This window comes from Parasteatoda tepidariorum, chromosome 9 (genome assembly GCF_982258835.1).
Source record: "Parasteatoda tepidariorum strain Cologne lab strain chromosome 9, Ptep-v5.0, whole genome shotgun sequence".
Taxonomy (NCBI): domain Eukaryota; kingdom Metazoa; phylum Arthropoda; class Arachnida; order Araneae; family Theridiidae; genus Parasteatoda; species Parasteatoda tepidariorum.
Genome location: NC_141763.1, coordinates 64,123,558 through 64,148,021, shown reverse-complemented (window position 1 = coordinate 64,148,021; position 24,464 = coordinate 64,123,558). Strand labels below are relative to the sequence as shown.

The 24,464-nt window shown below is 27.4% G+C and overlaps 1 protein-coding gene across 8 annotated transcripts in view; it reads left to right on the top strand.

The window, feature by feature from the left end:
- The window catches only part of LOC107443775 (uncharacterized), a 38,830-nt gene extending 15,053 nt beyond the window's left edge, over positions 1–23,777 (top strand). For 5 of the 8 annotated variants that reach the window (XM_016057743.4, XM_016057745.4, XM_016057744.4 and 2 more), the window contains exons 7-19: positions 1,099–1,197; positions 1,381–1,520; positions 3,039–3,132; positions 5,252–5,313; positions 6,944–7,036; positions 7,865–7,945; positions 8,283–8,339; positions 9,292–9,390; positions 9,561–9,617; positions 14,117–14,226; positions 16,160–16,422; positions 19,893–19,959; positions 21,441–23,777. In XM_016057743.4, coding sequence (XP_015913229.1) covers positions 1,099–1,197; positions 1,381–1,520; positions 3,039–3,132; positions 5,252–5,313; positions 6,944–7,036; positions 7,865–7,945; positions 8,283–8,339; positions 9,292–9,390; positions 9,561–9,617; positions 14,117–14,226; positions 16,160–16,422; positions 19,893–19,959; positions 21,441–21,625 — 1,407 coding nt within the window. In that variant the 3' untranslated portion in view covers positions 21,626–23,777. The remainder of the gene's footprint in view (positions 1–1,098; positions 1,198–1,380; positions 1,521–3,038; positions 3,133–5,251; positions 5,314–6,943; positions 7,037–7,864; positions 7,946–8,282; positions 8,340–9,291; positions 9,391–9,560; positions 9,618–14,116; positions 14,227–16,159; positions 16,423–19,892; positions 19,960–21,440) is intronic. The other 3 variants (XM_016057746.4, XM_071186680.2, XM_071186681.2) reach the window with 1 other exon arrangement.
- The last annotated feature ends 687 nt before the right edge of the window (positions 23,778–24,464 follow it).

Genomic DNA, 24,464 nt, shown 5'->3' with positions numbered 1-24,464 from the left:
TCATAAAGTCTATAAAGTCTAATAAAGTTCTATTCTAGTCTTTCTAATTTCTTAAGTCTATGTATGTCTATTCTGATCCCGAGCAGGGATGCCAGATTTGGGGTATTACCAAAAGATATCATAAAGGAGATAGCTTACCTCCACCAAAAGGCCGGGAACACTTCGTATTAATCCATAGACTTCTAAATAATGGCAGTTTAGAGTGAAACATTCAATATTAAATTTTATTCACAATCACAAACATATGGACACAAAATATTTACGGACACACACAACAAAAAAAAACATGCTTCGCATCGCAGTTCTAAAACAGTTCTCTCTTGAACCAGAGTGTCAGTGTGTGTGGGAGGAGTCGGATTAGCCGTGAGCACGTGATTATCACGCGCTCACTAGATGAAATTAAGTGATAGATTAATGATTTTAATTGGAATTTCCAACATATACATATGTATATCTATATACAAATAAAGTATTTCGGGATTATTTTCCTGGAGTTTAATGCTATTTCTTTGTTTTTATTTAAATTATGAAAAGGTTTTTCCTTTGTAATAAGGCAATGCTATTTTTTTTCTCTAACCTTTTTATTAATTTGGCAACTCTCTGAATTATTGATTGATTAAATGTTTCCCAAGGGATAGTATTTGTGGTTGAAAAAATAAATAAATAAAGTTGATATTGCAATTTGGTATAGAAAAAGCTGTGTGAGACCGCTCATTTCTTTCGTTTATTGTAGGAATTTTTTCTTCTGTAACTATAATTTGATCATTTTATTCAAAATTTATTCCAATTTATCTTAGACGCTTGATGTTTTGGAGAAAGTTACAAAAGCTTTTACAAACTCTCAAATGATGTTAGATTTCTTCTAATCAAACTATACTAATATTTTAAGACCTAGAAGGGTCTTAAAAAGTGTGTGTTTTTGCTAAATGTGTTGTATAAATTAAAAAAATGTCGCTCATGTCTAATCCAAATCCCAAAAATAAATTTAAAAAATTCATATAGAAGGTATTGCAAAAATTTTTTAATTTATTTTATTGCATAACCTTTGTATCTAAATTATTTATTTAATTGGAATTAATTTTCCCGTTTATATTTTAGCGTCAAGATTTTTTTGTACCCCCTTTTGTGCCCCCACCAGTGCCACAACCAAGTCCACTTGAAAGTGCTTGGGAGAGAGGTCTACTCAATGCAAAAAAAGTATGTTAAATGCAATATTTTCATGCAATTAGGAATTTTGTGAGTTATTTATTTAGTAACTGTTAATTCTCCTACAACTGTTCAACTATTAATTATATTATTATCATTATTATTCATTTAACTATTAATTGCTAATGTGAGTTAATAATTTACTTGTATGTATGTTTTTTTTTAAATATTTAGTTGGTGAAGAAAGCACATATTAGAAAAGGTAGCTCTCCTGATTTTGAAGAAAAGCGACTGAACTTAAGCTTATCTCAGGATCTGCCTGAAAATGATAAAGAAAATGAAAAGAAAAAAGGAGATAGGCAAAATTTCTACAAGTATGCTGTTTTTCTTTATTATTATTTCTCTTTGTTCAAACATATGCAAATAAGAAAACTTTATTAGCTTTTCTGTATTTTAATAATTTAAATAGAGAAGTTTTAAAGGTATATATACATTTGAGAAGTAATTGAGATTTGGTTAGCTTTTTTTCCTCCTACTATTTTATACAGAATTTGTTTTATAATTGTTATTTAAATCTTTTAAACTGAAACTTATGAAGCTAGTAGTTGTTAAATCTTAAAATATTTTTCTGATTATTTATCATATAATGATAGTAAATTTTGGAAATAATGAAAAGAAATGATAGATATTTTTATCTGTCATTTTAATATTTCTACTATTAATGATCATTTTATTATTTTTGTTGGTAACTATTTTTTTATAATTGGTATCACAAACTTTAATTTTATTATTTATCTATGTTACAATCTATATTCTTTATTATACTTTAAATTTGGAGGGTTTTTATAAAAGTAGGTACAATTGTGTGATCATCATTAGTTTTTCTCTATTGCTTATTGTTTAATAGAAAATTAGATAGATTATATCAAAGAAGAGATTTATATTTAATTAGAACCATTTATTGAGGAATTCTTTAAGTAAATATCTCTATTATTTTGCAAGCCTTCGTACTCATCTTCCTACATCCAATAACCTGAAGATTGTGTTTCAAATATATTTTTTTTCCCCTTCAAATAGCCTCCTAAACTTCTACATTTGTTATAACCAACATTTAACAAGTCTTTCTTCCGTGTTGAAATGTTTTTGCTGATCCTTACGCTTTTAATATAATAAAACCATTAAAGAGCTCCTGCAAAAAGCAATCCCCTTTTCTACAATCAGTTTTTGAGGGTAAAATTTTCTCAGATGTTATCTATCTATCAGATGTTAAAACATTCTTTAGGAGTGGTCAGGCAACCCTCTATAAATAACCAATAAATAGCTTCCTGTTGAAAAACTTTCTTAGCATTAAAAACACAGTGCAAATCAGTGGATGGAACTTGACCTATAACAGGTACAAAAAGGGTGAAATAAAAGTAAAATTAAAAGTCGCATTGCAGATGGTTTTTAAGTGTTTATATTATTTTGAGTGAAAAAAAGGTAGTAATGTTTTTCTGCTAAATAAAGAGTGACTGCTTCTTAAAGTTTTGTCAAAACTCTGTGTTGGACTTCTGTTTCATTTTGGCCATTAAAATATACCTTTTTTTGTTAATTATTTCTAAATTAAATTAATATATACACTTAAACATTTACACTTGTGTTTGTGTAATAATATGGTAGGCTGCATTACTTTCTGATATGTCGACAAGAATAAGTTCCTTGCACTACCATACTTCCTAAAACATTAAAGAATAAGACCTTAAAGTCCAATTCAAACCTTCTTGTGGTGGAATCTGTTTGTAAGCATGGATTGGGCTTTCTACTAACTACTAAAGTACAAAGCAATAACATGTTGTGTTCTCAAAAATGGATTATATTTATATTAGATGATACTAAATAATATATTTTTTCAGATATGATGCTGAACCACCCAATTGGAAAAGGCATAGTTTTGACAATTTTGAGATACGCTACACTAATAGAGATTTCTTAGATGTTCCGTATAGAGTAAGAAAATTTAAAGTTTTAAAATGTATGAAGATTATTATAATTAAGCTTTGTGCTAGATTAATAGATGTTTTATATTGTAATTTCATTGCATTGATGTTCTTTCTTGTTTACATATTGTAAATTATTTCCTGCAAAATAAAAAAAACTTCTAGTACAAGACTTTTGATTTCAAGCTATTGAATTATATCACATCAAATAGAAATAAATAAATACAAAATTTAAAAAAAAATATTTCAGCTTAAAGTGAGATAAAGTGAAGTATCTTTATGTGGGCATTTTTTATGCTCGGAAATTAAATAAGGCAAATACTGTTAGCTGTTTTTAATTTCTTATAGTTGGGACACTTGGTTGTATTAAACTATAGTATTGTTAGCTAATTTTATTTGTTTGCTTAAAAAATTGTGCCTTCTTTTAAATGCTTTCAAATCCCACTTAGTGTGACTGTGTTGCTGAATTTTAATAGCCATGTAAATTATGTTTGGATCATAATTTGTCTTTAATTAGTTTAACAATATTCACTTAAATCTAAAACACGGAGTTTGATGACATAATAGGCATTACAGATTTCCTAGCTTTGAAAATTTCTTTAATTTCATATATCATTCTTAATCTAATTTTAATTAAATTAAAGCAATTATTTAATTTTTATTGCATTTCATAAAAAGCAAATGTAAATATTTTATTCTCTTCTTAACAATCAATGTAATGGCTAACTTTGTAATTAAATGCAAATGTAAAGCTCATTTATTCTCTGTTGCTCGTTATTGATCATTAAAATCTATTTTGAAATCTTTATTCTTTAAGCTACTTTATTTCTCTTACCGCAAAAGCGTTTCAGTTACTGAGTTATATTAATTCTAATGATGTTTTTAGTGATTAAGCTATAGCCAAATTATTTCAAATTTAATATTATTTGCTTTGATTTCGTTTTTTTTTATCTTTAAATAAATTGCCAACTATAGATCTCTTCTTGCGCTCTTAACTGTCCATTGGGAACAATTCTTTTTGATTTTAAATTCTTGGCGTTAGGACTAGGGAGTTTTTTTCCCTACTGTTATAAAAATAAATTACATCATATTTGAAGATGTATCCCTTAATCTCTATTACAGACACCTGATCCTTACTAGTTCTTTCATTCTATTATGTAATGGCTATTGCTACTAAAATAAAGTAATTATTGTTTTGATACATCAGTGGACTATCAATTATTTACAAGTGCAATGTACAATATGTATCTACTATAAATTCTCATAATAAATTTTTTTTCTAACAATGGAATGAACGCTATCAGAAAGAGGTTTTTAAATCCAAAGATGTAAAATTCATTGATGATGAAAACACCTGCAATACTCTTCTGTGAAAGTGGATTGTTGGGGGTTTTTTTCCCCATCAAATCAAACAAAACAAACAAGTTATTCAATAATAGTTGTGGTTAATTATTTTTAATAATCTGATTAATCAAGGGGTATGAGTAATTATGCCCAGTCTACCCTACATTGATATTTTTTTTAAGGTTACCCGGTATACTCTTGTGATGTTTTTTTAAGGTCCAGTGCCCCTGCCCGTTATGCATTTGTCTGGTATACACAGCTCTGATATTTTTAAGGTTAAGTGCCATTGTCCGTGGTATTATTTATACTGACTGTTGAGGTGAAGGGTTGGCTTTGTTATCGTGAATTCACTCACTGTGATTTGGTAATTTTTTTACGCCCACCTTTAATGGAGCAGTAACACACCTGCCTGCTAACATATGGGGGCTCCAAAATAATGCAAATTTGATATTAAAAAATTTGTAAAACTTTCAGTTTAATTTAAATTGTTTGTTTACAACTCGTCACACTCACATACTTCCTCAGAAAAATTCAAGCTGCTTTTTTTTTCATAACGTTTCTAGTGTGTGCCAATAATTAAAAGTAATTTAGTAGTAAAAGTAGTTAGTTTCTTTTCATCTGCCACCAAAACACCTGTCACATGCAAACTTGTGGCATATGAGCCATTTGTTCCTCATCTCTGATTTAAATCAAAGTTTGAAGTAGAATCTGTTTATAAATTGCATTGCATTGCATTTTGTAATTTATTTTTAAGTATCTATGTTAATGTGTGTTATTTCATTAAGGAACGTGAAAAGGGTTCACCCCCAAGTAACAGACGAGACAACTATCCAGATCGAGGAGAAAAGTAAGTGAAATTTCTAGTGCATTTTAGCTCTAGAGAGAGTGAAAATTGTTGTATACCTAGAAAGACTGTCAGCCCTTCTTAGATTTTTTTTTAGTGTAAATCTAAAATATGTATTTAAAATTTAAATATATGGTTAAAAAAAGTGATTTATTAAAAGTAATGATTGATAGTAGAATTATCAATCATTAGAATTACAAGGGATTTTTTTTTTTACTTGATTAACAAAAATGTATGATTAAATGAAAGATAACTTTTTCAATTATACTAATACTTTGTAGTTCAAATAAATTAAATTCATACTCTTTATAAATGATAATATTAAGTTATTTAAAAAAAAAAATAAAAAACTGAAATGCTCTTTTTCACTTGATGAAACTGAAAATTTATAATACTAACATGATTTCTTGTCTTCCTTTCTTTCTTTAACAGTTTTCATAGCAATCAATACATAACTCCCTTTTTTTAAAAAAATACATTCGCTACAATTCTGATAAGTATAGCAGATATTTCTTTTTGCTCCCTTGTTGTTAATTCTCTTTCTTAGGGAGTGTCTATCTATTTACACAATACTCTTATGGTGTCACTGTTTTAACATAATTTTTTGATGATTCACCTGGAGCATGACCTGCACCTTCAACAATTCCTGTGACTGAGTTTGTTCTTTTCAGTCAGCTCCTTATATAAAACTGACAAATTTATAGCTGATATATCTGGAATAATATTTAAAATTATAAAATCATGAAATAGCAATTACATAAAGGAATAAGGTCACTCTGGCCCCTGCTGTGATTCTAGTTATAAGTTTCAATATTTACGCTCCTATGAGGAAGCTCCAGAGATAATTTCTCTGGTTTAAGTTAATTATATTTGGAATTTCTGAACAACAAAAAACAAAAAGAGACACACAGGCCCTTTTATCTTTCTAGTGTTAAATTGCTTTTTTACATGTAGAGACTGATGTATGTTTATAAACATGAATAAAAATAAAGATAAGAGTTTTCCATTTTAATGTAATAATTAAGTCTTCTCTTCAATTTAGACAATATCATTGTTTGCAATGTGTTCTAATTTTTAACCTTCTGTTTTTATTTATTACACTGTTCAGACCATATAATGTTTTGTAATCAGTTAGAATTGAAGTTAAAGTGATCCCTTTTGACTTATGTTTGATTATGTTTTGTATTATGTTAATTAAAGTTAAAACTGTCATTTGAGGTTAGTTTAAAAAAAAGGAACCTGTTTCATTACTTTCTATTTTTAAATGTGCAGGCTTGAAAAATGGCTTCTAGATATTGTAAACTTCTGAATAGTTAGAAATTTCTGGTTTTAAAATTTTGATTTCTAAACAGATAATATCATTAGTCTGCATTAATGTCATATTAATAATTCATTTAAAGATATGTGAGGAATGTGACATTTTAAGTTAAATTAATGATAGCGTCAATACATTGTCAATAAGCTGTGGCAACTGTGTATTGTTTGTATTTAGCATCTCTTCTATCAAAAATTGAGTCTCAAATCAAACCTTTCAAATACATAATTTAATGATCACAAATTTTACCTCATTATTTTTTATAACAAAATATATTATGAATTTGCAATTTTGAATAATTCATTTCAAATGTTTAAGGATGTCAAAAAGGGGTGGACGCCAATGGGACAATGATAGATTTGGAGCATTACCCCGACTACGTGCTGAGGAATGGTATGATCCTTACAGAAGGTAAGTTATCTTTCCTTCTTTGTTTTGTAATTGGTAATGAAAAATTTTTTTCTTCTCTTTTCATAAATCTTTATATTTCTTCTTAAATATTTATTGTTGTTGATAATTATAGATATCTATTGTATTCACAATATTTCATGAGGCTAGTTTTAATTGTAATTATCATGATAATTAAAAAATAGGGACATTTCATGATAGATTGGTATATCGCCCAGCTGTGTTGTTGTAAGTTTTTTTTTAATTACTAAAAATTCTTCCTGATCTAGAAGTATCAGTTACAAATAATTTGAATTTAATCTGGTTCTATTTTGTTTACAATATAAATAAATAGATTTGCTTTGTTAACTGATGTTCTTGTTTATAAAACTTTTTTTTAAGTTTTTCCTGTTAAGGCTTTTTCTTAAGAGAGCTTCCTCTATGCTAACGTACATGAGATGCCCATTTCTTTATTTAAATAACTATTTATATTTGTTAAATTTTTAAACTGTTAATAAATTTTAAAACATATTGGAAATTATTATTTTAGAACTGTGTAAAGAGAACTTATCACCTTTAAATTAGGTTTGATAGAAACTTTTTTACTTTATTAAATGAGACAAAATATTCGAAAATCTAGTTAGTATAAATTTATAGATCGCATTTATATAATTCTCTTTTGGTTAGTATGGAGGAATTGAATTTTTTTTCGTTTTCTGTTGGAATTTATTTATCTTTTTTGTTGGAAAGGAGTCCTTAAGTTTTTTTGTGCTTTAACGAACATCTTTTACTTTAAATTACAATTATCTGTTGCACTTTTTGGTGTATTAATAAAATGTCTTCTTATTTTAGATCAAAGTCTCCGAAAGGAAGGAGATCTCGCTCCAGGTCGGGCAGTTATTCAACTGTATCAAGCTACTCATATTCTGACAGGTAAACCGGCTGCTTTTCATATTGTTTTAGTTTCTCGCTTCTGTGTCATTTATGTAAATTCTCAACATGTAAAACCATTTTTATTGCATAACAAATTTTACCATTTGTATAATGTTGGCCATTGATAAAGTTAAATTTTTTTTTATGGCTGAAGTACTTGAGTCAATTTTAAATGCATTAGAAATACTTCCCCTTATATAACTGTATGTAGCAATAAATTGTGTGCTTATCACAAATTTAAAAGGACATTTGGTGTTAATATCCTATAAAGAAGTAGTGTTTAAAATTATAATCATTCAATTTTATAGTTGATGCCAAACTTTTTTTCCTCTTTCAGGTCGTCTGTGTCATATTCCAGAAGTTCTTCTGGAAGTTCGTGTGACTCTTCACGAAGGTATTATAGTTTAAAATAAAGTTAAGAAAATGTATTAATACTCAATTTTTAAAATTCTGAATTTAAATTTATAAGCTTTGAATTAAATGTTTCATAATAGTGCAATTGCTGTGTTGCCATCCTATTGATAGAAATAATTTGTTAAAATTTAACATATTTGTGTTAAAACATATGCTTTTCATAGGATCATCAGCTGCTATTTGTCAAAAATACAGAATGGTTACTTTGTTCTGGGTCCCCTTTAGACAGAAAAGTATTCTACTTCCACAATGTTATCCTGTGATCAATTATATGAATGATATTTCATTATTTTAGTTAACAGTTATTATTTTTATATTAATTATGACACAGTAGTCAAGACTCTAATTTGGCATTGTGAAGAACTAAGGTTTTATCTCCGGTAGTGTTTTGAAGCCCATCCAGCTTCAAACAATAGATATCAGCTTCTATTTGTCTGGGAAATAATGGATGCAGTGCGAGTTGCAATCTTATTGCCACAATCATGCCATTTGACTCCTGAAGCTCATAATTAGCTCTAGTGAGAGTGCTTACATTTCAGACTTCATTTTTCATCCTCTGATATCGAACCGAAAAATCTCTTGAGAATTTTAAATGGATTATATGATCAAGAAAAGAGTTCTTTCTCAGAAACTAGTTATTTCATCATGATCATGTAGAATTTTTGAAAATTTTGAATTTTTTTAATGTATATAGTGCTTAAAAATCTTTTTTGAGTGCTTAAAAAGTACTTAAAAGGTGCTTATTTTTTAGTGAAAGATTTGGCTATCCACCCTGACAAATAAAAATTAGTTTTCATATAATTTTTCATAAGTTAATGTAGAGGAAGTAAAAAAAAATGGTTCCTTTGAAAAACTATTGGTTGAATTATTTTCAACTGTTAAAATATTTTTTCCTAATTAAATTTGAATGGTATGTTTTATTTTACTTACAGTCCATCCCCTTTATCACGGAGAAAATCTCCTCATGATGGAATCTCATCGCCAAAAAGAAGCGACAGTAGACTTCTAACAAGGAGAAAACCTGGTGGAAGGTAAGTCATGCTCTCAACCTGTTTCACCCTTTAATTTACAAAATTAACACTGTTTCAAGTGTTTCTCTTTGTAGCTTCTGCATTTTATTTTGTTTTCATTTATGTTGAAAGACAACAAAACTGGTTTTTGTTTCGATCTTAATCACAATACGAATTCCTTTGTACAATAGACACGGAAGAAGTGGAAGTTATTCACGAAGTCATTCAAGGTCACGGTCCATCAGCAGGTAATTTCACTACTCGTTCGCACTCATCAAGTTGCTTCAATCTAACCATTCCTTTCTCCCAAACAATTCTTTGGTTTTTTTTTAAAGGCAAAATCTTCCTTCTTCCTATATTGCTTTTGTCAGTATTAAAGTTGCTCTTCACTTCATTTTGAATAACTACTTTAATTGTTGCTTCTGTCTTTGTCAGGGATTACTGTTTTATCTGCCTTTTTATAACATCTTTGTAACATTACATTTTTACTAAAATTATTTTTTACTCATAAAGTGTTGGGCAATGAGTATTTTAAAAAAATTTGGAAAGGTAAAAACAAGGCTTATCACATTCTTCTTCTGATGGTTTCTGTGAGCAACTTATATTTTTAAATTTTTGATATTATATTATATATTTCAAGTTTTTTTTTTAAATATTTAAACTGCTTCAAAGTTTTTACGTTATTGAAGTTAAAATATTCTAATATGCTAAAAAAAGGAAACTGATCACCCCGAATAACTTTTGCTTTAATGATCTTCATATAACTCAATTTTAATGGTTCGAGGGGGTGCTCTCTAATATGCTATTTAAATAATGCAGAGGATGTTTTAAGTTATGAAATCAAACACAAAAATGTACTTTCTTTGAATAAACAAACCTTTTTTTTTCTTTCGACGGATTTGGATCTCTTACCCTCAAAATATAAGGGGTTGCCGTCGTCTTGGAAATAGGGTCCCAACAGTTTGGTAAGGAAAGAATTCCAAAGTTTCACCCCTTAATGTTAATTTTATTTTTTGCATACTTCACCATCTCGAGAACTTTATAAGCGAATTAAAAAAATTTGCACACAAAAGATAATTTATTGCAAAAACATTACTTTTAGTAAATATTTAATATTTTATTTAATAATAGTCGAGATAAGTTTGAATTGTAAGGTATAATTTTTTTATATATATTATGCTATTTTACATGCAAACTTTGATCGTAATCGGTTGAATAAATTCTGAGCAATCTAAATTTTAAAAATGCCATTCTTAAAATTCAATTTCTCAGGCATCATCCGACTGATTTCACTCAAATTTTGTATTTTGCCTTGTAAAATTGCTTTCTTTAAAATGATGTAAAGAATTGTATATGTTACAATTTTTTTCACTATTAAATAAAATAATAAAAAATCGGTTGAATAAATTCTGAGCAATCTAAATTTTAAAAATGCCATTCTTAAAATTCAATTTCTCAGGCATCATTCGACTGATTTCACTCAAATTTTGTATTTTGCCTTGTAAAATTGCCATCTTTAAAATGATGTAAAAAAATTGTATATGTTATAATTTTTTTCACTATTAAATAAAATAATAAAAAATCGTAAATGTTTACTAAAAGTTATTTTTTGCAGGAAATTGTGTTTAAATAAACAAATTTTGTAAAACATCTTTGAATTCACTTAAAATGTTTTGGGTTTCCAATTAGTAATTTTCAATTCCGTATCCTTGTAATTTTGAACCTTATCCAGAAGACAAGGGGACTCTAGGTTCAAGTATTCGGAGGAATTTTGCCTTTGTTGAGGACTTTTTGATGGAACTAACTTGCATTTGCATTACATGGACAGGAAAGCCTCCCACGGTTAATCTGACAGCAAAACCCATGATCTGTCTACCACTGAGGATATTTTAACATCAGCACTGTGGTCGGTGCAAGCCGGATGCAGTATTTGTATCCACCAGCCATTGCTGAGATAGGAACCCGGTCACCTCATTAGAAGGCGGAAATTCTATCACGACTCGCACTAATTCATTAGCATATTTGAGGATACCCACTTGAACCACTAAGAATGAGTCCTAGTACATGAATATCTGATCATTAAATCAAAAGCTATTCAGTCTAGTTACAATAATATTTATGACTCATTTGAAGTCTAATCAGTTGCCTTACTCCTACCCATTTCCTATAATGATAAAGTTTGGTGTGACTGAAAAACCAAGTAATTATACAATATTTGATTTTTATTTTGATAATGTTCAGTATGCGTTAAAAATCGACATTCATTTAAAAATATTTTTTTTATTGTAAACGTAGTACCAGCCATTTTTTGCTGCTCATACATTTATTATTAATAAAAAATGGTTCATAAGAAAATGGAATCATTTGAAGACCTGCAAAAATGTTGCGTAGAACTATTTTTCGTTGCTAAATTTATCTCTAATTGATTCATTTTAGGAAGACATCACGCAAACCTGAGGTATATACAGTTCTTAGTTTCTTTTTAGCATACAGTTTGGCTTCTTTCTACATATTTTCTTCCATCCATTATGTTCCATAAGGTTCTTTAATTTATTCAACTTAGAGTGACAGAAATCTTACTCTCTGTATGTCCTAAAATGCTAGCTGCAAATCTATTGCAATGTTATTGTGTAAAAAGCCTATTCACTCTATTTTTATTTTGTTTCTACTTTATGTATTAGTGTATATCTTTAATGTAAAATATAAATTGTGGACTTGGAGAATGCATTTTAAAAGCCTATATACATAAAACACCTGTTTTGGTGACTTGAGATATACTATGGTTCATGTTTTTATGTACTATAGTTTCATTCTTTCTGTTTTTTTTTTTAAAACTAAAGAAAAGACAAAAGTTTAGTTCTTCGCAAGTTTTCTAGTTTGTATTTTTTTTTTAATTATAAGTTTTACCTGATTTTAAAATTAATTCAACTTGAACAAACTTGGAATAATTTTTCATGTTGGGTTGTAATGGCATTCATCTTTTATCGTCGTTCTGGATGGTATGTTTTAAAATGACTTGAACTGACTTGCAATTTTACCGCCTCCTAAAAGCAAAAATAAATTGAATTTTTCCAAGAAGTTGTGTCCAAAAAATATGATTTTGGTTAAAATTGCCTCATAATTGTTCAATATCTAATAAATTTTATTTATTTGAGCAAATACACACATAATAGTTTCCTTCTTTTCAATACAGTGAATTGTAAAAACTTGAAAAAGCAAATTAGGTTACGCTTTAAAGGTACTTTCTATAAACCAATACTTTCTTAGAGATACAAAATTAAATTTTTTTTCTGTGGAAAAAAATAGTATCCGATCATCAGTTGGTCCACTGTCATGCGAAAGAAATTTTTTATCAGCCAATGTCCATTTGTAAGCTTTCAGAATTTCCCCCTCATTCATGATGGAGGTATTGGAACGCCACTTGTTTTTCTTCTTGCTCGGCAAAGATTTTTTCTTTCAGACAGTTTAAATTTAATATTTTCCTGGTTGCATTTTTACTGTACGAAACAGTTGCATCTCACACAATATTTTGAGGTCTATCATTTGTTTTCACTTCTTGCTCTATAATTTTAGATATAATATTCTTCACCTCTACTTTAACAGCATTCGGCAAGGGGTTGTGGTCAGTGACTTTTATAAAACTATTGTTCAGTATATGGCAGCTTTCTTAACATTTTCCCTTTACAGCCAATATTCTTTGACTCATTTGTTAACAACAAAATTAACTTGAAAATAATATGACTCATAAGAATCAGGAAGGAAGATCTATCAACAGCAAGGATTTATTCAATACCATTATTAGGAACACATTAAAAATTCCTTTTTATGTAAAGTTTCAACTCCATCACTGCCACAAGAGAAGAAGTGCTCACATCTTAACTCGATGAATCACTGGAATGCCTAACAAATTGTTACATTAAACTTTTAAAATTCGTAACCGTTGTTGTCATCTTAGAAAAATTGGATTTTTCATAAATTATTCTCCACGGGATAGAAAATTTAACAAATTATATTGAATTACGAAATTCATACAAAAAAATTAAATGATTATGAAGATGGAATCAAAATAAAAAAAATTAAGAAAAACTTCAAAATATTAATTTTAATTGTGCATAAAAAATATTATTCGAACTTAAATTGCTTGTTAAAATCAAACTTGAAATCCATTTTGCATTATTGGAAGATTGGCAGGGAAATGATAAATTAAAATAATAAAATATAAAAAAATATTTAAGATTTTTATTTTATTAAAATTAAATTATTTATGAAGTTAAAGTTTTAGAACATTGAATTTTCTAAATTCAAGGTTAGCGTTCTTTATTCTAACCTTACTCTACCCATTAGCATTTATACCTGTACACAAATGCAAATCTTTAGGATTTTTGACAAAAGTTTCTCTATGTAATGGATTCATGGACAAAGCCATCAAAAAGTGGCCAATGCTGATTGGGAATAAAATCTATGCAACAATAAAAGGTTTTTGGATCTTTTAATTTTGATATAATAATCTATCTATGAACAAACAAAAAGTTATGTGTTGCGTGAATTTAGGCGGGAAGGGGGGCTTAATGAGCTAAGTGAGCTGGGTTCAGAAATAATGGATTTAGAAAAATAAAGTTCTTCTGATTTTTTTTATTTATATATTAATTTTGTTTTTCTTCTTTAAAGGAAATAATTTTAATTTTTTATTAGTCCATCTAGCCAGTTCTTAGTTATGTTATAAATTTTCTTTAACTCCATTTTATAGGTCTAGTTCATCAAGATCTTTATCTATGGATTCAATATCTGAATCTGGTAATTCTTCGACAGCATCTGTTGGTGGAAGTAAACCACACCTATCTATTATGTCCAAAAAAGGTAATTGCAAAAGCTTAGAATTTTTTTTGTTGCATCTTTTAAACATTTTTACATTTCTTTACTATTTCTTAATTTCTACATTTTTCACAAATTTTTTTTATTAATTATTGGTTATAAGAATCTGTGTAATAACTTCTTGTTGTTTGAAAATTTTCCGACTAGAGGTTTATCTGGAGTTTTATATTTGAACTTTTTGTTTATAATCCTAGTCAAAGCAAGTTGCCTGTTCTAATAAAAATATTTAAATTATGAGTTGATGGCTTTTTTGTTGTAAAAAAAGCATTAAATGATATTTGTATAATTTTTTTATTTATTAATATTAAAAATTTAATTTAAAATTTTGGAAGAAACTGCAGTTATTTTTATTTTTTAAGCAATTCATTATTCTGAGGAATATATATATATTTTTTTGTTGCATTTATTCAAAATCTTGATCTTGCCTAATTCATGTGTGGGGATTTTAAATCTGATATGCTCCTATAGCCGTAATTTTTTAAAATTACATATTACAAAGGGTCACTTAAATGTTGCAACAAACTTCTAAGGGAGTTAGAGCTCATCATAAAAATTAAAATTGCGTAAAAACCCATGCTTAAAAATGTCGTCATATATCGCTTGAGGCGCTTCCCTATTCTGAGCTGCTTCTTTGTGTGTTAATAATGTATTTAGTACATGATAGTTTATGTTCTTAATAGTAATAATAATAATGTGCATAAAGGGTAATATGCATAATAAGGAAGTGCCCCTGGCTGTGTAGGATGACAATTTTAGGCATGAGTTCCTTATACAATTTTAATACACGATAATGTTTTAAAATGCCTGGTGACGTGCTATAACTCTCTTAAAAGTTTGTTGAAATGTTATGTATTACGTACCTTTCCACTTTTTGGTAAAAAAATTAACTAAAAATATGATTTTAAAAAAAGTGTTGTTTGAAGAAAGAAACTGGTTGCGGATTCGAAATCGGCTATACAAAATTATCTAAGGTTTGTTTTAAAAAATCTCATACAACAGAGAAAATAAGAAAGAAGAAATAATGTTTCCTTCAGTTATTTTTTTCCCTTCCTGTGATTGCTTTTTAGTTTTTATTTATTTAGAAATTGTATATTATTTTGTTCGATTTGGAAATCAAATTAATATTTTTTTTTACTTAGGCTGGAAGAAAAGACTATTTTACTTAGGATGGTAAATTGGCTCATAAATAAGTAAAAAAATATGTGCATACATTTTTAGCATTTGAGCCACCATTTTTAGCTATGCCATTTTTATAAATTGATCCAAAGTTAAAAAGGGTTTCCTCACCTCAGTTTGGTTTCCAAAATTCTGAAAATATTATTATAGTTGTTTATCATCAAAATGTTTTCTACAATAAAAATATTCAAAACACTCTGTGACGTGACAATATTTTTTTTATAGTTGATTTCACTGGAATGAGCCATATATATTCTGTATTTCATTTAATCACTTAAATCCTAAAATACTGATAATCTACACATCAGACTACCAATAATTTATATTATTTTCATTCAAATTGTCCCCCCCCCCATGTTTATTTTAAACTTGATTTTATTTTAAAGATGCTGGCTGGCCCTACAAAAATTTCATGTTTAATTTTAAATTATGTAAATGTTTTCAAAAGATATTAAAAGTTGCTTTGTTGTCTACTTCAGAGAGAAATATCACAACTAATAAAAACTTAAAGAACACACTTGTATACATTTCATATTGAGAAACATCACATGCTCATATTGAGAAAATCCAAATATTTCTCTTCATGTACCAGTTACACTTTTTGTATTTTAAAGGCACCATTTTAATTGATCGAACAACTGTCCGTGAAAGTGGTAGTTTCAATTTTGGACTTTATCAGGGCATTGAATTTTTATGTAGAAATATACTTATTTTTAAATTAAATATACTTATTTTCTTTTAGATGATGACAAACCAGAAGATGAAATAAGAGCCAAAAAACTCTTTCAACAGTTGCAATATTTGAAAGAAAAAAAGGATAGTAAATTAGGTACAAATCGAGAAGAAGACCCAGATGATCCACTAAATGATATAATGCCATCTCAGCAGTCTTCAATGCCTGCTTTTCCCAGCTTGCAGCATTTATTACCTAGTACAGATAAAAAAGAATCCAATAAAGGTCCTCATGCTCAGAAACAACAAATAAAACTGACATTGCTCAATAAGGTCAATTTACTTTTTATGTATGATTTAATCTATAGGTGCTGCTATGATGATGATCATTTATATGTTTTTGACTCACCAAATTTTACTTTCAAATATACTTACCGCATGATATTAAATATACTTACCTTGCATTTATACTAATCAAATGGTATATAGTGTTGAAACTATTGATTATATTAAATATATAATAATGAATTATTTCAGTTATGATCAATAAGGAATAATAGTGTATTCTGTTTTTAAAAATTTGTTCTATTTATGATTTACATTATTCCGTTGAAAACAGAGTATGGTGAATTGAAACGATGTAATTTTTTTTTCTTTTTCGCCAATACCTTTTTTACAAAATAAATGCCTAGTTTTTTTTTATTATTGTAATTTCAAGTTTTAATTTATTCTTCTATATTAACAGATAATAAAAATAGATAATTATTTCTATAACTTTGTTTTCGTGTTATTATTTTTTTAAACCTATATCCAATGACAGGAAATCCAGTCTTTCCGTGTTTTCCTTGATCTTGAATTTGAGATTTATGTAAAACAGTAATCAAGAACGAAATTTTTATGAGTATATATAAAATAATTAAGATTCATTCAGTCCTTTTATTTTGGCAGAAATTTCTATTTGTTTCTACCCACCTCCCTCTTTAAAAAAAAAAAAAAACAATTTGATTCGCTTAATCAATTGTGTTATATTTATTCATGTAAAAATATTTCTACTTGCTATTACATTTTCTTCCATATAATAGTGAACACATTTTTGCCAAAAGTGAAGTGAAGCAAACATTCTAGGCATATCCTTGTATGTTTAGCTGTTAAAATATATCCTTTTTTATTAAAAGTTTATTGGAGATAGATTTTAAAGCATTAAGATTTTAAAGCTTTAAAATATTTAACCAAGAAGTTACAAAAAAGAAGGAATCTTTTCTTAACAAAACCTCGTGATCAAAATTTTGTATATGTCTTAAGACAGGATTTAAATTAATTATTTAATCAGGGATGAGATTCTTCCGCGGATTTCCGCTTTTTTTCAGATTTTTCCATTTTTCCCGCTAATTTCCGCTGAAATTTTTTTTTGCCCAAGTTAAAATGTTTTATGAGGAATTTAATTTTCCGCGAAGGGAAATTGTTGAAGTCCCTTTTCCTCCCTCTGAAGTTTCTCTAAAAATCATTTCCTTGGGATAAAACTGGTTGACCTTTATACAGGGATGAGATTTTTTTTGTCTCTTGAATTCCAGCCTTTTTATCAAAAACTCCGATTCTCTAAAAGTTTCGTTTTTTTTAAATAAATATCCCGTTTTTTTTAAAATTCAGTCATTGAAGTAAAATAATTCTATTTATTTACGATTTTCAAAGATAAACAGAAAATTCAATCTACGCCCTAGCTGCTAACCCTTCCGCATTTTTACTTATTTTAGCTATTTTCTCCGATTTCACGCACAGAAAATAAGATTTTCCGTATTTTTTATCCGTCGGCTGGATAGCTCGTATTTTCGTAATTCAGATCTCGATTTTTATTCACGCGATTTTAATATCAATCATCGATTTTCGTATTTACCTGATTTAAAAGTTGCACATTGCGATTCTTATTTACGCTATTTAAATATCGTATATTATGATTCTTATTTACGACATTTAAAAATCCAATATCGTGTTTCGTGTTTATGCATTTTTAAAATCTCGATTTTATTATCAAATCTCGATTTTCGTATTTACCTGATTTAAAAGTTGAACGTTGCGATTCTTATTCAGGCGATTTAAATATTGTACAGTGCGATTCTTACTTACGAGATTTAAAAAATCAATATCGCGATTTGTAATTACGAGCTTTTAAAGCCCTATGTAGCAATTCGTATTCACGTGAGCTTAAAATCCAATATCATGATTCGTTTTTGTGGTTGTAATATCGCGCAATTTAAAAATTATGCATCGTGATCAAAAAATTAAAAAATCATGATTTGTATTTTCGCATTTTTTAAATTCGATGTAGAGTTTCATATTTACGTGATTTAAAAGTCTCATATCGGAATTTATGTTCACATGGTTTACAAATTTAAAAATCGCACTTTTTTGTCAAATTTTTGTTTATATATATATATATATATAATTTTTTTTTCCTTTTTTTCTTCTTTTTTTCCCTTTTTTTCTTCTTTTTGTTTTTGTTTTTTGGATTTCCTCTTTTATACTTTCTGACTACTCTCATCCCTGTTTAATGAAGCTTTTGAACTGATTAAAAGAAAAAAGATAGTGTTGGATTTAAAAAGGTTTTTGAACTTTAAAGGTAATTTTCATATTTGATTGAAGGTAATTATTTATTACATTTTAAAATAGTGTCTTTACATCATGTTGCTAAATTTAAAAATATTTTTAAATGACCATGCCAAGTTTAGGTTAAGGAAACAATCTTTTGCAGTTAGAACCTAATGAATGACACTTAAAGGGGGAGCTATTTAGTTTATCTTAGTATGTGTGCTGAACAAATGTTATACAGTTAAAAGTGATGAGTAATTGTTAGTTGCAAAATTTTGCCCACTGAAAAAAGTAGTAATTATGATTTTGATTATAATCATCTAAATTTAATTTTGTTTTTATATGTTGAAAAAAATTACAATTATAATTTTAACAATTTTGATTTTGTAAAATGCTTATTATTAATTGAAAGAATTTTGCCTTTTGATTTCTTTTATTTAAAAAAGGAAGTCTCATTTGAAGCATTTAGTTTTGGAAGAAAAAATCTTAAATATTATAAAATCATTGCAGCATAGATACATGATAGATAATAATACATGGATACACAATAATACGACAAAGTTACAATGCATAAAAAAATTATGTAATAAGACAATATTAAAGTTCCTTAATACATTTGGTTTATATTTTAAATGACTTTTTATAACTAATTTTTTATAAATTTAGCTTATATTGTAATGGATTAGGCTAACCAATTGCAAGCAAGTTTAACTCTTTTGTTTCATGAAAATAGGTTTCTAAATTTTATTTAGGCAAAAATATTCATTGCAGCTTTTAATGTGTATTTATGAAGTCTTAAAAAAGAAAAAACTTTTAAATAAAAAATTAAAAATAAAGTAAAATTTCAAAATGCTTCAAGATTTTTTTTTCCCTTCCATTTCATGCATTTTAATTTGTAATTTAAAAGCATATGGTTGACATTTCTTTTGTAACTGCTAAAGTTTATTTAAAAAAATAATTAGTGTGATACCCATCTATTGCTTCTAATAATCATGTGTAAAATTCTATATATTGTGAAATGGCACTTTTCATTTTTAATAATACAAAGTTAAACATTGTTTTTAGTCTTGTTACTTAATATTTTTTTAGCACTTAAGCCCTTTCAAATTCAAAAAATATAGCTTATGTTAAAACAGTTAATATTGTTTAATTTGATTATATCATGATAAGTTATGAGACTGTAATTGAATGCAATAGCTAAAATTAATTTATATTTTTAGAGCCAAACAAATAAGTTTGCCAGCCTTCAGAAGGATGTTGACCCTGCAAAACCCAAACAATTAAATGGTAATTTTATTATTTATTTTATTGCATTTTTGCAAGTGTATTTAAATCTGGTACTATTGTCACTGAAAGAAAATTAGTCATAGGCTTAGAGATTGGGCAGCTCCAAAGAGCCTATCGACCAGAGTACCCAAACCCTAAATCATGAATAACTAGAAAGCTTTATAGCTGAAATAAAGTTCAGAAAGCACCTAATAGGAATATTTTGCAATTCTCAGGCCTTAATGCAATGTTGCCCTTAATGCTTAAATCGTTGAGCAGAATAGACCTCACAATCATAAAGTATATGTCATGAAATTTCATTGACAATCAGATACAACATCCATTATTTATAGGTGTTTCCTGAGGGTGCAAGGCAAACTGACTAAATAAGGAAATAAGCATTAATTAATATAAGTAACGAAAAAAAATAAAAACAAAAAAGTAATATAATCTAATATTTCGGAAGAAAAACGCTAGCACTGCAAAGTCATTACCTAATCTAGAACAATTTGTTGAAGCTATATTAAATTCAATTGATGAAATTATTAAATGTCTTGCTACAAAAGTTAAATGAAAAAGTAAAGCAATCGATATTATATAAATATGCTTTCATTACTTAATAAAGATTATCTGAGAACAATTAATGTAATTTTTTGTATGGTGGGAACTGATTATCCGGAATGATTGGGACCATCGCTATTCCAGATAACTGATTTTTCCGGTTTTCTGAATCGCTACAAAAAACAGTTTTTTTTAATTGTTAAACCCAACTAAAAAAAAAAAAAAATATTTGGAAATAATCTTAAAAAGAAGAAAAAACGAAGTAATACACTAATGATTATTTCCAAAATGATGGTAAGGTAAACATCTTTCAAAAAAGAAAGAAAAATCTTATGAGTAAAAAAACATTTTTTTAAAAAAAAAATGGCGGTAAAATTTATCGAATTTCGTCCAAATTTCTGATTTCCGGATAACGGGTTCTGTACTGTACTTACCTTGAGATTAGATTTTACGAGTGATTGAAATTCAGCTTGCATTTTCTCCTCTCCCGAGCTTCTCGTTAAATATGGGTCCTGCCTAAATGGGTTTATTATTATGGGATAATAAACCCAAAATGGGTTTATTATTATGGGATAAGAATTATTTTGGTTATTATTATTTTTTTTTACGTTGTTAAACTTTTGAACTTAAAAAATTTAGAAATATTTTGGAAACAGCTTTTTAAAAGCAGTTTCTAAAATATTTTGAAAATTGTTTCACAATGCTAAGTTACTATAAGCTAAGTTTAAACATGCATATAATTATTATGTTATTAATAATTTATAATATGTTATTAATTATTCTTTATCTTGAAACAATGCTTTGCCTTCTTACAGCAAACATGGATCCTATTGCCTCTTGGGCATGGTTTTTGTTTACTTGTAGACAGCAAACTTCTTGTCATGTCTCCAAATTTCAGTACATTTATTTGTATTAATTAACGTACACTTAATTTTTTCCAGACGAATCAAAGTTTAGTGGTGGATTTCATCCTGGTACCAAGAGACCATTATCTCCACCTTCTCCTACAGCGCCTGCACCATCTGCTGCTCCTAAAAAGTCTGCTAGCTCACGTAGGGATGAACTATTGAAACAATTAAAAGCAGTAGAAGATGCTATAGCAAGAAAGAGAGCAAAATTTTGCTGAAATACACTATACATAACTAATTTGTATGAAGAAAAAAAAATGAATTACTGCACTATTTATGTGAGCATGTACTTCTTATTTTACTTCAAGCCAATCAATTGCTAAGCTGTAGTTTGGTGGATTACGTTTGTCAGAGCTGTAAAAAATTATCCTTATTTTTATTTTAATTTCATGAAACAAATTGGATATCAGTTAAGTTTATTGCCAATTAACCAAAGGGAAATCTGGACACTGTTATTGTTTTGTTTTTTTTATAAAGTTAACTAAAAGACTTGTGCCCTTTAGATTCATATTGTAAGACTAAAATTATTAATTGTTGGGCAATTACATCATTTTAAATCTATTAACAGACTTTAAAATATGAAAAAAATATAAATGTTATTTTCATCATTTCTATTTCTTTTTATTATTATGAAATGTTTTATGGGGACATGTAAAATTAGTAGCAACAAGATAAAGTATCTTTTCCTAAAATTTTTTTCTTTTATTCACATTTCTTTGCTTTATTTTAATACAATTGAATTTAGATTTATTTTTTTTTAATTTGTATATTTTATTCAAATTATTTTAACTTTAAATTTTTTTATCTCCTTATAAAGAACATTAAATGGAAAATAAGCACTGTAATATTAATTTATTTATGGTTACAATATAACTCATAGCATTTATCACAAATCTAGCTTTAATTTTTTATACCAGCTTCTTAATTTATTTTTAAATTTGAAATCTTGGTTTTACTTTTAAAAACTCCAGTAATTTAGACTTTTTACAACCAAATGCTTACCAGAAGTCTTGTGCTAAAAGAATCTTTCACCTTCAAAGTCGCATTTTAGATTAATTAAATGATTACTTTATTTATGAATATATGTACGAAATTAGATTTTTTTAGTTTAATTTTGTGTCCCAAAGTTATTTTATGTTTCAGTGTTGGAAAAACATAGTCACAATATTTTTTTTTTCTTTTTCAGTACCTAATTACATGAAGTATACTGTCTCATTATCAAAAATGGTTAAGTTGGTTTTGAGTATTAATACTTAAGTTCTAAAGAAAATAGTATACATCAATTAGTATATGTATACATTAAATTGTGTTATGTTTGCATGTTTGAGATACTCCTTGTTTTTTTTCTGTACATATTTTCAAAATGTTATGCAAGGAATTGAATCGTATCATTTAGAATAAGTTGATAAGAAACAATTCAAATTAAGGCATTTGAAGCTTTATTTCTTTATATATTGTAGAGCAAGACTAAGGATTGAAGGCTATCCTTATTATTATTAGTTCTTACTTTTTGGTTGTAGCAAGTAGGATACTTTTTTAACAGTAATGCATATTTGCTGAATAAACCTAATTTGCTTTTTTTTTATAACTGCTCATAAATATTATTTTATTTTGAAAGTTTCTAATTATAGATACAACTTTTTTTTAACACTTGTGAAATTTTTACTCGGCCCTATTGTGGCAAATAGTCTACAAGTTTGTTTTCTCCCCTCAATTCTTGTACATAAAAGAATTATAGCATAAATTTTACACATTGTTCTTGATTTGTAGATTTTTTGGTCATAATCACTTGTACATAAATTGTCTTCAAATATGAGAAAACTTAAACTCTAAATGTACATGCCTAAATGTGATAGTTAGTTAAAAATGCAATAGGCACAGTTAATTTAATGATAACCATATTGTCAACTGATCCATTGGTCATTTTCCCAATGCTCTTTGGAATTGTTGGTGTGATTAATAATAATTACCAATAATTCAAAAACTTTGGATTACTATGTAGAGTAATTTATTTTCATTGTATTTCAAATTGAAAGTTGCTGTATTTCTTCATTTACCAGTACTTTTTCATGTTTATATTTCATCTATGTTTTGTTTAGTACTTTTTTATTTTATGCTATAAATAATTGTTAGGAAATAAATAAAATAGTATTAAAATGTTTCACATTTGACAAAAGTTTATTTTGCTGAACTGGTGAAAGGAAGTGATTGAAACATTGTATTCTTTCAACCCATGTGTTCAATATCAAATATCATTGTATGCAATGTTAATAATAATGTTTGTATAAATTAAACTTTTTGATAATAATGTAAAAAAAAAATTTAAAACTAAACATTCAAATAAATCTCTTCATGACTTTTATAACTCGATTTTTGTGTGTATAAATTTTTGTTTCATTAAAATGATCAAGACTAATTAAGAAACAAAATGCTTGGTGCTCTTAGTGTTTCAAAATAAGTTTATGGAAACCTATTGTGTACATTCAATAAAGTAAATCAGTTTTTTTTTTAAAAAGAAATTATTTTAATCTTCTAGATGTTGTGCTCTTCATTCATTTTTTTTTTTATATCTATCGTCAAATATATTTAATGTGCATCAGATCAAAAAAGTTATTTCAGAAATTTTTCTAAACGTGTCTTCCAGCTTCTAAGTTTTGTGCGAAATATATTTATCAGCATGAGCAAATTAAAAGCAGCATTTTTAAAACTAGTAAAATTCTTATAAAATCATTATCAAGACTACTCAGCAGCCGTTCTCAGCTATGGAACTCTTAAGTGGTCGACCTTATGTCTGGAGTGGCATCTGGTCTTGTTTATTATTTGATTTTAGTGTATGCATAAACTAAAAATGAATGAGCTGAAATAGGTTTATCTTTAGAATAAAAACGAAAATTGGCGAAAATAAATGTTAAAAATGGTTTTCCGCAAAACGTTCTTTATTTTTATTTGAGACGAGGTACTGTTGCAATTTTCCATAAATGCATTCATTGTTCTTTCTATATATTGTTTCTAGAAAATACATTTTTTTAAATTTTGCTTTTCTTTCGTCTCATGCTC